The sequence below is a fragment of the Gopherus evgoodei genome, chromosome 24, assembly GCF_007399415.2.
Source record: "Gopherus evgoodei ecotype Sinaloan lineage chromosome 24, rGopEvg1_v1.p, whole genome shotgun sequence".
Lineage (NCBI taxonomy): Eukaryota > Metazoa > Chordata > Testudines > Testudinidae > Gopherus > Gopherus evgoodei.
In genome coordinates this window covers 6,646,700-6,659,473 of record NC_044345.1, presented here as the reverse complement: position 1 = coordinate 6,659,473, position 12,774 = coordinate 6,646,700, and the positions used below count along the sequence as shown (strand labels likewise).

Genomic DNA, 12,774 nt, shown 5'->3' with positions numbered 1-12,774 from the left:
GCAAGAGTTCTGGCATCCAACCCAAATACCCATCCTCGCCTGCCTCAATCCCCTTCTCATTTCTAGCATTGTTTTTCCACTTCCTGCCCTGGAACATGTGTAGTAGTGTTGCTGCCTGCCAACAGTGGCGACATGTTCCACTCCAGAACTAGGTGCATTTTGGTAGCAGGTGAGGAGAGCCTTTAGTTTGCCTGATGTCACGGGATTCATCAGCCCAAAAGGCACCATAACATAAGGTGTTAAGGCAAAAGCTTTGTTCAACTATGCATGTGAATTGTGTGAGCCGGTTTAGAAACGTGCAAGGAGGGTGTGTTATGCCAGGGAACGTGATCCAATGATGCACAGCCACTCCTGTCTTATACAAGAGCAGCCCATTCTCCTGGGAGATGGTGTTAATAATATATTTAAGCATGCTAACTGTTAGCAGTTCACACTTTCTGTCTCTCCCCTCAGCCTTCTAGAGTTGTGCCAGGTGCTGTATCATCTAGTTAGATATGTATTGGTGAAAGAGATGCTACGAGCTGTGGGACTGGTCTCAGCTTACTCTGCAGTCGACAGTACCGACTAGCTAGGTTAACTGCGTTGTACACAAGTATTCTCCTTGTTTTACAGATGGAGAAACTGAGTCACAAAGAGAGTGGACTTGTCCCACAGCCATGGGTGTGAGAACTGAAATTAGAACCCAGGAGTTTGGGCTCTCAATCCTATGCCCAAAATATGCATGACAATTTATCTACCTCCCAGGGGAGGCTGCGAGTCTTAGTTAAGGGAGTTCACATTGACCTGAAAGGCCCTAGAGAAGCACAAAGCATTAGTGCTGCAGGACCAACCAGGTATTAACGGAGGCGCGGGCAGGGGAAGTGTATTTCCACCATCAAGCATTTATCAACAAAGATCACATTCGTCTGGAAACTTCTCTGGTTAAAACCTTTTAATAGCATTAATTTTTTTCCTCCTGGAAGTTTATCAGACTTTTACACAGGCATGAAATGTTTTACTTTAAAAAACAAAAAAGGCAGAAATAAAAAAAGAAATAAAATTCACACATTTTGGGAAGTGCCTCAGGCCGAGCATCAAGAGGAATACACGGGCCCTTTCCTAGCCAGCAGTTCTGACTCTCGATTCCCAGTCCAAGCGGCTGCTGGCTTGGGTTCTTTGCTGGAGCTGGGCAAGTGAGGCAAAGATTTGGAGTGGCTGCCTGGATGCTGGCTAAGCACGTAGCTCCCTGCTGCCATGGCCCCAGGCAGACTCTGGCATCTTGGGGGGTCTCCCGTACCCGGAGCTTGCTTGGGATGGCAGAAGGCGGGCGAGCTCTTGTCGGGAGTGACGGAGGTGGAGCGGAAGAAGGGCGCAGGGGCCATCAGGTTGTTGTGGAGGAAGAGAATGACCCCGCAAGCGTTTGGTCCAAGCAGGGCCTGGCTGAAAGCAGCATTCAAGTGCCCTAGGTTCGCCAGCCCCAGTGGCGGGTTGCAGATGGGTGAGGTGTGCATCCAGGTCAAGTTCATGGCAGACCAGTCGGCCAGAAAGCAGGCCTGCTCCCTCCACACCACGTCAGCTTTGCCATTGGCTGCGGCCGGGTCCATGAGGTGCAGCTTCTCCACAGCGGGGTTTTGGGCAGAGTCTTCACTGGGCACTCCGGGCTTTCCTCCATAGCCGTCCACTGCTGAAGGCTTGAGGTGGGACTGCTGGAGGAGAGGGGAGAAAGAGGACACCTCAGGCTGAGAGGGCATTGACTTGCAAGATCCTTGGGTGCTACAGCCAGTACGGCTGACCTGCTGGAGCTCCCCGTAAGGCCAACAGATGTGGCAAGAGCAGGTGAGGAGGAGTCCATAGCTTCCATGGGACGACCAGACAGACCTCTCAGCAACACATGGCCCTCATGAACACCAGGCAAGCCCCTATAGGACCCACTTCACCCTTGTCCCCAGTGCAGCATGTGCCACAGAAGTTCCTCCCCCCAGCCAGCATCCCGCCTGCCGCAGACCCAGCTCCATCTCCATTCTGCTGGACCAAAGCTTTTACATGCTGCAGTTCTACTAGTAATTCCCACCTCTCTCCCAATGGCCAGTACCTCCAATCCTGCCAAACAGCACATCGCTCAGACAAGAACAGGCCTAGGGGAGCCTCATCTGTGGCCTTTAATCCATATACAGATGGAAGGGATTGAATAGTCCAGTTACCCAACAAGGAAGGCCTCTTACCTTCGCCAGCTTGCGTGCATGCTCTGCTGGATTGGAATCATGACAGGAACTGTTCAAGGCGACATGAGGGAACCAAACCTTCAGCATCATTTCTACCTGCAGCAGGGTGCCCAGGTATCGCTCCCTGCAAGATGAGAAAAGAAATAGGGGGTTCCTCTCAAGCTAGGAGAGATCGTTGTGCAGTTTTACCCTGCTGAGCCCAGACGGATCGGTCACAAGCTGGCGCTTCGCACGGGTATCTCACAATTAACGTGAGAAAGAACAGACAGTCAGGATCCCGCAGCGAGCAGACTGCCCTGTTATTCGGTACAGCTGCCTCTTTTTAAGAGACACCTCCAAAACAGACCAAGTTCCCCCAACACAAAGATGGGCCTCAACTTTTAAGATCTGGGCTTTGAATTTCAAGTTACAGAATAGCAGAAATTCAGTACTTTGACGCCTCCCTCCCCTTTGCCCAAAAGGAACGTCTCCCTCCCTCTCCAGGGTTTCCCTCTGTCACAGGATTAGAGATTTCAGTGAAGAAAAGGGACGAGGGTAGCAAGTGATTTGCGGTTTCAGCGTGCACCAGGACTTGGCTCAGTTCGAAAGCCCAGAGGCATTTCCTAGGCTGTGTGTGATGGTGCAGTCCAGCACTACCAGTCATGAGTGATTGCTGCCAGTGGGGGAATCAATCACCAGGAGTAGCAGCAGAGAGATATTGCCAGGAAGACATCCAAGGCAGACCTCAGCCCCGGGGTCTTTAACCTGGGGCGCCTGCGGGTCAAACTGCAAGCGACCTGGGGCACTGACGTTCTCAAGGAAACAGCACAGGAGTTCAGCGGCAAGTTTTCTGATGCTAGAAACGCTGGACAGAATCTGTGCACTGTCTGGCTCTCCCTCCCGCAGCCAGTCACACATCAGCCTCTGCTGAGCTCTTATAATGATTTTGCAGAGGAGACTCTTACCCCATTTCTGGCTTCTGCAGGACTCCAACTATTCTCTGAATCCTGTCCATGGCCACGCTCCGCTGGAAGCTGCTTAACCCTGCGGGGGAGAAACAGAACAAGGCCCGGCTATTAGTTTACAGACAAACCGGTCCAACTTTACTGCGCTAGGGCACCTGGAGAGAAGGCAGTCACTTGGGAAGCCAGGGCCAGGCTGATTCAGCCTCCACACTGCTCAGACTCTGATCACCCAGGGGAGATTATGGAGAGATCATGCCAATTACATGCAGCATGGACAGACGCGAGAACCTAGCCCTCAGATTAGCTGAAGGAAAAAGCCAGCTCAATGCGGGGGTGGGTGGGGGGGTTTGAGACATTGTCATGTCATTGCTCTCCCACTGCAGATACAGTGAATTGCAGCCTCTGCTCCCTGCAGCGGAGGCTGCTGTACTCGAAAAGCAGCCAGCATGGAAAAGGTTTGTATGCTGCAGAAGCAGGTGCCCCCGGGGCTCTAGGAGCACCATGTGATGACTTTCTGAAGGGCAGGTATCACGCCACACCAGCTGCCTTCTTGCACGTTATCCCAAGCCATAATCATTTCTTCACAGCCAAGAGTGGGCGTGACACAAGCAGGCAGCACGACACGTGTCCGGCTGATGGAAACTCGCACGCACGGAGACACGTGTACACAGCCCTCAGAGAGAGAAAAGAGAGCAGGCTCCCAGCGCCGAGCGGGAGCGTCAATGAAAGCCTGCTCTTTCATATTTCCGACAACGTGTTATTAGGGCAGGAAAGCAGCGATACAAAGAGCAAGCAGTGCCCTGGGAATTTCTCAGCTCAGGCTGCGATCAATGCAGCTTACAATGGCCTTCTTTACTAGGCAATTTAGCACAGTCAACCCAGGAGCAGCAGTTAAGATGAGGGCTCAGGAGAGTGCTATAAACAGAAAGAAGGAATTTAGGGAAGAAGATCTTGTAAGGGGAATAAGCTAGTGCTAATGGACTACACATTAGAACACATCTGGCCATTCACTTCTTTTCGGGGGCAGAGGAATAAGGGGAAAACAATGAGTGTTGGGTATCTAACACACTGGTCTCTTAAGTACTGAGCAATAGTAAAGCACCCGTATCTAGTATCCTAGAACGTACAGGATCTCAGAGCTGCGACACCCATTAGATCCACAAATCCATTCCCATTCCAGGGCAGGGCAGCCGCCTGCTAGCAGATGTGTTTACACATTAATCTGATTACAACAGGTGATTGAGCCATAGCGCCAAGATGATGAAATAACAACCCCACGCTGGGAAAAAGAAGTCAGAGGGATTGGGCCAGATCCTTAGCACAGACCTGCTGACTTCAGCGGAGCGACACTGATTTATACCAGCGGGGGATCTGGCCCATTCTCTCAACAGCATTCAGGCTGAAAGATCCTTACCACTTGCAGAGCACTTTACAAGTGTTAATGAATCCATAATGAAGGGCCAGATTCTGATCTCAATCCCATCAATGAAGAGTAAATTCATGGAAGTCAAAGGAGTTATCGTAGCGTAACAGAGCTCAGAATCTGGTCCTGGGACAAGGCATCTTTAGCACTGGGTACACTCTTATAGAGAGTGAGAAATTCTGCAGTCCAACACATGCATGTTATACGAGGCAGCAGTCCTCTTCCTCCCCATGGTGATTACAGGTCCTTAATCTATATGCGCAGGGAAGCATGGAAAACGAATGAGAGATGCCACCGCTTTCCTCGGGGATGGGATCTCAGAACCAGACTGCCAAGCGCGCAGTGCCACACCTGGATCCAGATCACCCAACATGCTCAGCTCCCAATGTGACACTTATGGCTGGGTTTTCAGCACCCAACTTGCCCAGCTCTTACGGCCCCCCCTGGCCTCTCACTGTGGCACTGGGCTGAGAGCAGATCGAGCCCTTTGGGGTTTTCTGTTCTGTCTCTAAAGTGGCAACTGCAGCGTGGGCAGCTCTAATTGCCAATCCCATCCCCCTCCCCGGCCGGAGGATCATACCCATCCCCGCCACTCCTTCCTTTGCTTCCAACCCAGCCCCGTCCTGAGGCCGTTTATGTCTCGGTGCAGACAAGCGCTGGGTAAAGCTGTCTGCCCTGCTCCGTTTGGGGCCCCAGAAGGAACAAAGGGGTGATTGAAAGAGGGCGAGATTCAGAAGAAAAGGAGGTGAGGAAATAAAAAACCCTGCACCAGCCACACAAAGAGCTCACACAGAGGAAACCATGCAGCGGGCGACTCCCGGCGCCAGGCAGCGGCTGTTTCTCACTGGTCCCCAATTCTCCCACTCTGAATGTCACTCCAGCAAGAAGCCTGGAGATGGCCATTGGCCTCTGATTTAGGGATCAAACCCGGGAGAGAAGGGAACTAATTCCCCGCGTTCAATAGCCGCGTGGTGGCGTCAGACGCTCTGGGGAAGGAGAAGCACGAGGAACAGCACTTACCTCGTTCGTAGCGACCTTTCTTCAGCCCATTCAGAAGCTCCGCGAGAGGCCGGATGAAGCCCTGGAGTTCCCGGCACTGCAGACAAGGGGCACAGAATGTGAGCCAGCCCGTCCGGGACGATCCCCCGTCTGGACTTCCCCCAACCCCCTCGCTCGCACCTCTCCCTGGCACATCCCTGGGGCGAGATTTGCACCTGACACAGGACCCCTGTGCAGCTGTGCAGAGCGGCGTGGTGTGAATACAATGAGGTGGGCTCTAAAGCACTCGCTTTAATCCCCAGTAATGCACTTACTACAGCTTAGTTCATGACCCTCCTCAGACTGTAAGCTTTTGGGAGCAGAGACAGAGACAGTCTTTGTTCTGAGTCTGTACAGCCCCTAGCACCAGAGTCCATACAGCTCCTAGCACCAGAGTCTGGTCCACGACTGGGGCTCTTACACGTTGCTGCAGTATGAATACTTAACATCACTAACCCTGAAGGGCTCATGTTCCTAATGCAGGTGACTGCAAGAATTCCAATTCCCATCCTTTTACTATTACGATGAAGCTGACCACCCGTTTTCCTTCCCAATCCTAGTCCTTCCCCACTGCCCTCAATTTTTTCCAGTCCATAGGGTGCCCAGCTCACATCTGAGTCTGCACTGGCCGTGGCAGTGGGAAACTAAGGCACGACCACCCTGACACTAATAACACAGACGGACAGACGTCCAGGAGGCTCACACCACGTATTCCACCCAGCAGCTTCAGCGTCTACAGGGCCTTCACTATTTGGTGCAAGCAAAGGTGCAAAGAGGGCAGGGCTTTGCCAATGACATTGGAGCACCAAGCTGGCTCGTGAGGAATCCCAGCCTGGATCAGGGCTCATGTCCCATTTGATTGCATGCTTCACCCCTTCCCAGGTAACTCCCTCCCTGCTGACACCCACTTCCCCCAGATAGTCCCATGGAACTCACCTTCTGGGCAAACAGCCGGTCACCGTCGGTCAAGGGCAACGTCGGAGCTTCCCTCATCTCTGTTTCCTCGTTCCTGTGCCGTTTTAACCCGCGGACAGCAGGCTTTTCAGCATACTCGGAGTATTCCCTCTCCCCCGCGGGACGGATCAGACGCTTCCGTCCGCTCTCCACCCTCTTCTGGCTCAGAATCCTCCCGGCCAGGCTGCCATCCCCGTCCATCAAGCATGCGCAGGCGGAGGGGTATCTGCCTTCCAGCGCCCCGGAAAACCGGCTGCACTGACTCGACGGCCGTTGTCTAGCAGAGCTCTGCAAAGTGGGTTTCACTGTCCTGCGTTTGCAGTCCCGACCCGGCAGGCTGGGGCTAGTCCATGCCGACTTGGGAGAAAAGCGATTCCTCTCCCCTCCGGAGCGGGCGCCTCTCCGGCGGCTCAAACCGCCTGCCTCTTTCTCCACCTCGCTCTCACTGTCCGACAGGAAGACACCAAAGTCGTAACACTTGTCCTCTTCGTCGCTCGTGGCACTGTCGACCGAATACAGAGACTCGCAGGACGACACGCTGTTGGGGGACTCCATGACTGCGGGAACCTGTCAGGACCAAAAACAGGCAGACAATGAAGAAGGTGCCAGTAACAGCAACAAAAGATGCCTTCGAGATCCTACCAGTTGCCTCCCTGGCATCCCCAGACCCTACAGCCCAGCATCTCTTAGCACTGCTGCTGAGCCAAGTTTATAGAAGGAGGCTTTGGAATAATGTCCTCTGGGACAGCTAAAAATCAAGCTCTCTGGTGGTTTACTGGGGGGAGGTAGCTGAAAGCAAAGGGGTAAAGACAAAGGGAGCCAAATGGACCCTGTGCAGGTGCAGTTTCTGGATAGAGCTTGCCAGCAGAAGCTGGTCCAGATGCGACCAATCTGTTCCCATCAGGGGCTGCACCCGGACAAGGCACCCACTAGGTTTAATTGTCAGGGGCAGCCAGAAGGGTCCACAGAGCGGCCCTGCAGCGGGCGGTGCACAAGTCAGCTCCCAGACACTTGATGGGAGCGTGAGGTGGAGTGACATGCATGGAGCCTGGACTAGTGAGGGGGAGAGGGTGCAAAGTTCACAACAGGCTTCCCTGGCCACCATCGGTGGCATTACTCCATGCAGAAGCATTACAGGATATGGACAACAAAAAGATCCTAGCAACCTCATTGCCACGGACACAGGCAGTTTCAAAATCAGTTGGGAAAAGGCTACATTTCCTGCCTGGTTTTACAGCACAGTCTGCTAAATATTAAGAAGGGGGAACACAATTCTTATGTGTATTAAGGCAGCAGTAGGAACCTTATTCAGAGACCAAGGCCTTCCCCCTTGGAGAAGGGAGAGGGTTTGCTTCCACTTGGACAAACTGAAACATAGAACTTGGTGTTTCATTTTCTGGCTCATGAGTACAGGTTCTGCAAGGTCTGGATTGCAAACACAAGAGGAGAAAGGTTTCAAACAAACCAAAACCTGGCATTAAACACTCTCTCTCTGATCAGTCTTAGTTTCTTAGTAATCTCTCTTTTCTGCAGAACCAAATCGACCCATTAAACCACTTCTGTGGTGCATCGAGAAAATGTTTACTCAGCAAAAATGTTAGCAACCCTAGGGTACAAAAGTGACCACTAACAATGTAACACTAGAATGATATTAGTCCGTGTCCTTTCGACTTGGACTGCTCGTAAGCCAATATACTAAACGCAAGTGCCCACCAGACAGGAAACAAGTGAATTTTAAAAAGTCAGAGAATCTTGGAGCTGTTCAATGCAAGAGTTAAACCTGGCCCTTGAAGGTAAAATAAGCAGAGGACAAACGACACATCTACATGATAAAAGGTTTCTCTAGTACACTAGGGATAAGAACAGGGTGTGTCAGTCTGATTTGAAAGGGACTGTCTGGCTGACTCAATGCAGTCAGCACCTGCAGTCTCTGTAACAGAGCACTGGCCCCAGCTACTGGGCGACACAGGATCATAAACTTAGGGAAGGCAGGACTCCAGCCTTCCCACGCTCCCCATCACTACAGGCAGACAAAAATCTGTAACCCTTTCCTCCGTGCAGAGGCAGACAAAGATGAGAAGCTTCTACACATTATGCTCCTGCCCTGTTTTATACAGATGCCAACTGCCAACCCAGAGCAGCTACCCTGCTGCCAACCAAACGGCTGGAGAGAAATCAACAACCCCCAAGTGAGAAATGTGGCATTTCACCCGTAAATTGGCCAACAGAATGGCAGGCAGGGAGAAGTCTTGGAGAGGCTGTTTCTAAGGGCATGCTTCACGGAGCCAATGTCATAAAACAGTCACAAGAGGCTTCCACCCCCAAAGATCCCAAACCACCCACAAGATACATAGCATCGCTAAGATCCCTGCCATCCGGCACCCACTTCCTAGGCGCGCGCACACACACACGATTTTTGGTATACACACGTCTTGTTGGTTTTTTATGTCTAGCCCAACGCACCTACACAGGTAGCCCTCCGGGACTCAATAAATGGATGAAGGACCGTGTCCACCTTGCTGGGAATTCAATCTGCCTGGGTGTTTCCTGGTCTGGTGCTGGGCTCTCTCTGCAGCGGCACAGGCAAAGGGAGAGGTTTCCAAGCGCAGCAGGTGTTTCATCCAAGAAGGCTGGGGAGTAACAGGGCAAGTTAACCTACAAGCTGCCATCAGCTGTTTTTACGGTTCAGAGTGACTTGGCGGTGACTCAATGGAGAGGTGTGGGTCCCACTCTCTTTGCTACTGAACATTCCCTTCTCCCTATACCCCGTGTCTCTTCCCGAAGTAATCAAACCCCTGGTGCCACGCGCCAGCCTCAGCCGCATCCCTGCTTCGACAAAACAAGTTACATTGGTCTTACAAGACCCATCACCCCTCTAATATCAGAGGGGTAGCCGTGTTAGTCTAACTTTAGAGACAGCAACACCCTCCAGTCCCTTTGCTAAAGAAACCAACCTGCTATTCTTGGAACTCAGCAGGAGATCTCAAGTAGGAGCCCACACGGCAGCTCCTTCCTCCCCAGCAAACCTCCTTCCACTAAACCCGCTCAGGTTCACCACCGTGAGAATCAGAGTCGTTCCTCCTTCCCTACTGCATCCAGAGCCTAGCAAGCACCTTGCCTGCAACACATTCAGCCACCACAGCACGTTGCTGACCTAGATTGAACACGCATCCGACACCAAGAGTCGTGCTGTCTGGATGGCTGCTGCAATCATGGACACGGCTGTCCCCATGCCAGGCGATACAATGAGCTCTGCACGCTGGTGGAATTCTCACACACGCAGCCCCCACCTCTCCTTCTGCAAGGAGGAGCACACTCCCCCTGGCCCTTCCCTCTCCAACACACACACACACACACACACACACACACACACACACACACACACACACACACACACACCCTGCATGACCCCCCATTCACGCACTCATCCCAGCACACGCACTACTCACGTGTTACACACTCCTCCCTGCCATTCACAGCCCGCCCCTCCCTGCCATTCAGGCACACACAGTCCTTGCACCCCTCGTGCAGAACCTCCTGCACACTAGGGCGACCAGACAGCAAATGTGAAAAATCGGGTGGTGGTGGTGGGGTAATAGGCACCTATGTAAGACAAAGCCCCAAATATCAGGACTGTCTCTATAAAATCAGGACATCTGGTCACCACAGCCCCCCTCCCTTCCACACTCAGGTCACCACCCTTCAGACACAGGGCAGGTTAATCCCTTCCCTACTCCACGGCTCTAAGCCCCATCCGTGCTCCCAGGGGCAGGGCTGCTCCTGGAATTGATGGGGAGCTGCAATGCTTGCCCCCCCACGGGATCTTAACCGGACACCTCTGTGCCCAGCGACAATGCCAGGATCCAGACCCTCCACAGAAAAGCATAGGAGTGCATGTCTGGATCCCCACGTTCCAGTCAGAAAAGAGAATCCTCCCAGGGGGCGCACATGCGGCGGGGGGGGGGGGGGAGGAATCCTGATCCCCCCAAGGGCGCAGGCTCCTTTCACCTGATCCTGGCCAGGGGTACAGGGGACGAGCCCGATCCCTGATGCCTGCGGGTCCTAGGCTGGGCGGGGAGAGGCCGGATACCAGCCGGTCCCAGGGTGGGGGGGACGATCCCGGCTACCAGCGGATCGCAGGGTTGGGGGGCGCGCGAGAGGAGGCCCCGATCCCTGATGCCGGCGGGTCCTGGGCTGGAGGGGAGGAGACCGATCCCTGATGCCGGCGGGTCCTGGGCTGGGGGGCGGCGGGGAAGGAGCCCGATCCCTGATGCTGGCGGGTCCTGGGCTGGAGGGGAGGAGACCGATCCCTGATGCCGGCGGGTCCTGGGCTGGGGGGCGGCGGGGAAGGAGCCCGATCCCTGATGCCGGCGGCTGCTGGGCTGGGGGGCGGCGGGGAAGGAGCCCGATCCCTGATGCCAGCGGGTCCTAGACTGGGGGTCGGGGGGGAAGAAGCCCGATCCCTGATGCCGGCGGCTCCTGGGCTGGGGGGGAGGAGCCCGATCCCTGATGCCGGCGGGTCCTAGGCTGGGGGGCGGGGGGAAGGAGCCCGATCCCTGATGCCGGCGGCTCCTGGGCTCGGGGGGAGGAGCCCGATCCCTGATGCCGGCGGCTCCTGGGCTGGGGGGCGGGGGGGAAGGAGCCCGATCCCTGATGCCAGCAGGTCGCAGGCTGAGGGGGCGGGGGGGGGAGAGGAGCCCGATCCCTGATGCCTCCAAGTCTTGGGCTGGGGAGGGAGAATCCCGATCCCGGCCGGGGACGAACGGGGGGTCCCGGTACCTGGTGTCCGACCCCTGGTCAGGGGTTCTCACACCGCAGCGGCTCCCAGCTCCCCACCCGAGCCCCGGGTCCGTCCGTCCGGCCCCCTGGATCCCAGCGAGCCCCCAGCTCCTCACCTGGTCTCGTACCCAGCTCCGCTCCCTCTGCTCTGTCCCAGGGGCGGCTCAGTCTCAGCTCCACACCCAGCGCGCCCCGGTCCCCGCCCCCGGCTCAGTGCGGGCGCCACGCGGCCACGTGCGGCCCGGCACGTGCCTCCCGCTGGGCCCCGCCCGCCCCGCTCCCATTGGCTCCCCAAGCCCACTCAGGGTGGCCGGCCTCCGCCCTAGAGCCCCGCCCCGTGCCCCTTATTGGAGCTCGGCTACTCCCCCGCAGCCCAATGGCGGAGCAGCGCTGAACCGATTGGCCGGGAGGGTGGGGCTGGCTCGAGGCCACGCCCCTACATGTGGCTGCGGGAGCTTGACGCAGGGGTCTGGGGGGTGGGGCAATGGAGAAGGACACGCCCCTTTGTGTCAGCCTGCCGCATCGAAGGGGGCTCGGCGGGGGGGAGGGGGACGTGATAGGGGACCCATAGGGGGTAATGGGGCAGAGGGGGAGGGGTGACAGGGGACCCATGGGGGTAATGGGGCAGAGGAGGGGGCGTGGTAGGGGATCCATAGAGGACAATGGGGCGGAGGAGAGGGCGTGATAGGGGACCCATATAGGATAATGGGGCAGAGGAGGTGGGGTGATAGGAGACCCATGGGGGTAATGGGGCAGAGGAGGAGGTGTGGTAGGGGATCCATAGAGGACAATGGGGCGGAGGAGAGGGCGTGATAGGGGACCCATATAGGGTAATGGGGCAGAGGAGGTGGGGTGATAGGAGACCCATGGGGGTAATGGGGCAAAGGAGGGGGCGTGATAGGGGACCCATAGGGGGTAATGGGGCAGAGGAGGGGGCATGGTAGGGGATCCATAGAGGACAATGGGGCGGAGGAGAGGGCGTGATAGGAGACCCATAGAGGACAATGGGGCAGAGGAGAGGGTGTGATAGGGGACCCATAGGGGATAATGGGGCAGAGGAGGGGAAGCTGGTGAAGGCACAGGAGGAGACCATAGGGCTAGGGCGGGAAGAGAAATGGCAGGACTAGAGGACCACTGGGGGTTAGGAGGCAATGGAGGTGGGGCTCAGAAGAGGAAGCAGTTGGAGGACACAGAGAGGAGAGGGACTAGAAGGACCGGGGAGACAGGAGAGGGGATAGTGGGCTGCGGTCCCCAGCAGGGATAGGAGGGGGTTATGGCTGGGGAAGCACAGTCAGTGGAGTGGCCAGGGGATGCTGCAGGGAAGCAAGAGAAATGGGATGGGAGAAGTTCATGGGTGGGAGGGAGATGGGGAGGAGGATATGGCAGGGTATGTACATGGGGGCTGCTAAGGGGACAGCAGCAGGGACAGGGAGCA

General features: G+C 55.5%; 1 protein-coding gene across 2 annotated transcripts; it reads right to left on the bottom strand.

The window, feature by feature from the left end:
- Positions 1 to 913: 913 nt before the first annotated feature.
- CIART (circadian associated repressor of transcription) lies at positions 914 to 11,541 on the bottom strand. Of its 2 annotated transcripts, XM_030542437.1 has the most exons (7): positions 11,456 to 11,532; positions 9,024 to 9,190; positions 6,543 to 7,127; positions 5,589 to 5,664; positions 3,146 to 3,224; positions 2,202 to 2,325; positions 914 to 1,685 (listed from the first exon to the last, which is right to left on the bottom strand). In XM_030542437.1, the coding sequence occupies exons 3-7, from the start codon at positions 7,113 to 7,115 to the stop codon at positions 1,074 to 1,076; spliced, it is 1,464 nt and encodes a 487-aa protein (XP_030398297.1). In that variant the 5' UTR covers positions 7,116 to 7,127; positions 9,024 to 9,190; positions 11,456 to 11,532; the 3' UTR covers positions 914 to 1,073. The 2 variants fall into 2 exon arrangements, with proteins under 2 accessions (XP_030398297.1, XP_030398298.1); XM_030542438.1 differs by lacking the exon at positions 9,024 to 9,190 and having other exon boundaries at positions 11,456 to 11,541.
- Between the last annotated feature and the right edge of the window lie 1,233 nt (positions 11,542 to 12,774).

Excerpts from the sequence above, each read along its gene's own strand:
- CIART (XM_030542438.1), bottom strand. The coding sequence starts at position 7,115 with ATGGAGTCCCCCAACAGCGTGTCGTCCTGCGAGTCTCTGTATTCGGTC. Across the intron at positions 2,326-3,145 it reads CTGCAGAAGCCAGAAATGGG|GGAGCGATACCTGGGCACCC; the intron begins GTAAGAGTCTCC and ends CTCATCTTGCAG. Across the intron at positions 1,686-2,201 it reads ATGCACGCAAGCTGGCGAAG|CAGTCCCACCTCAAGCCTTC; the intron begins GTAAGAGGCCTT and ends CCTCTCCTCCAG.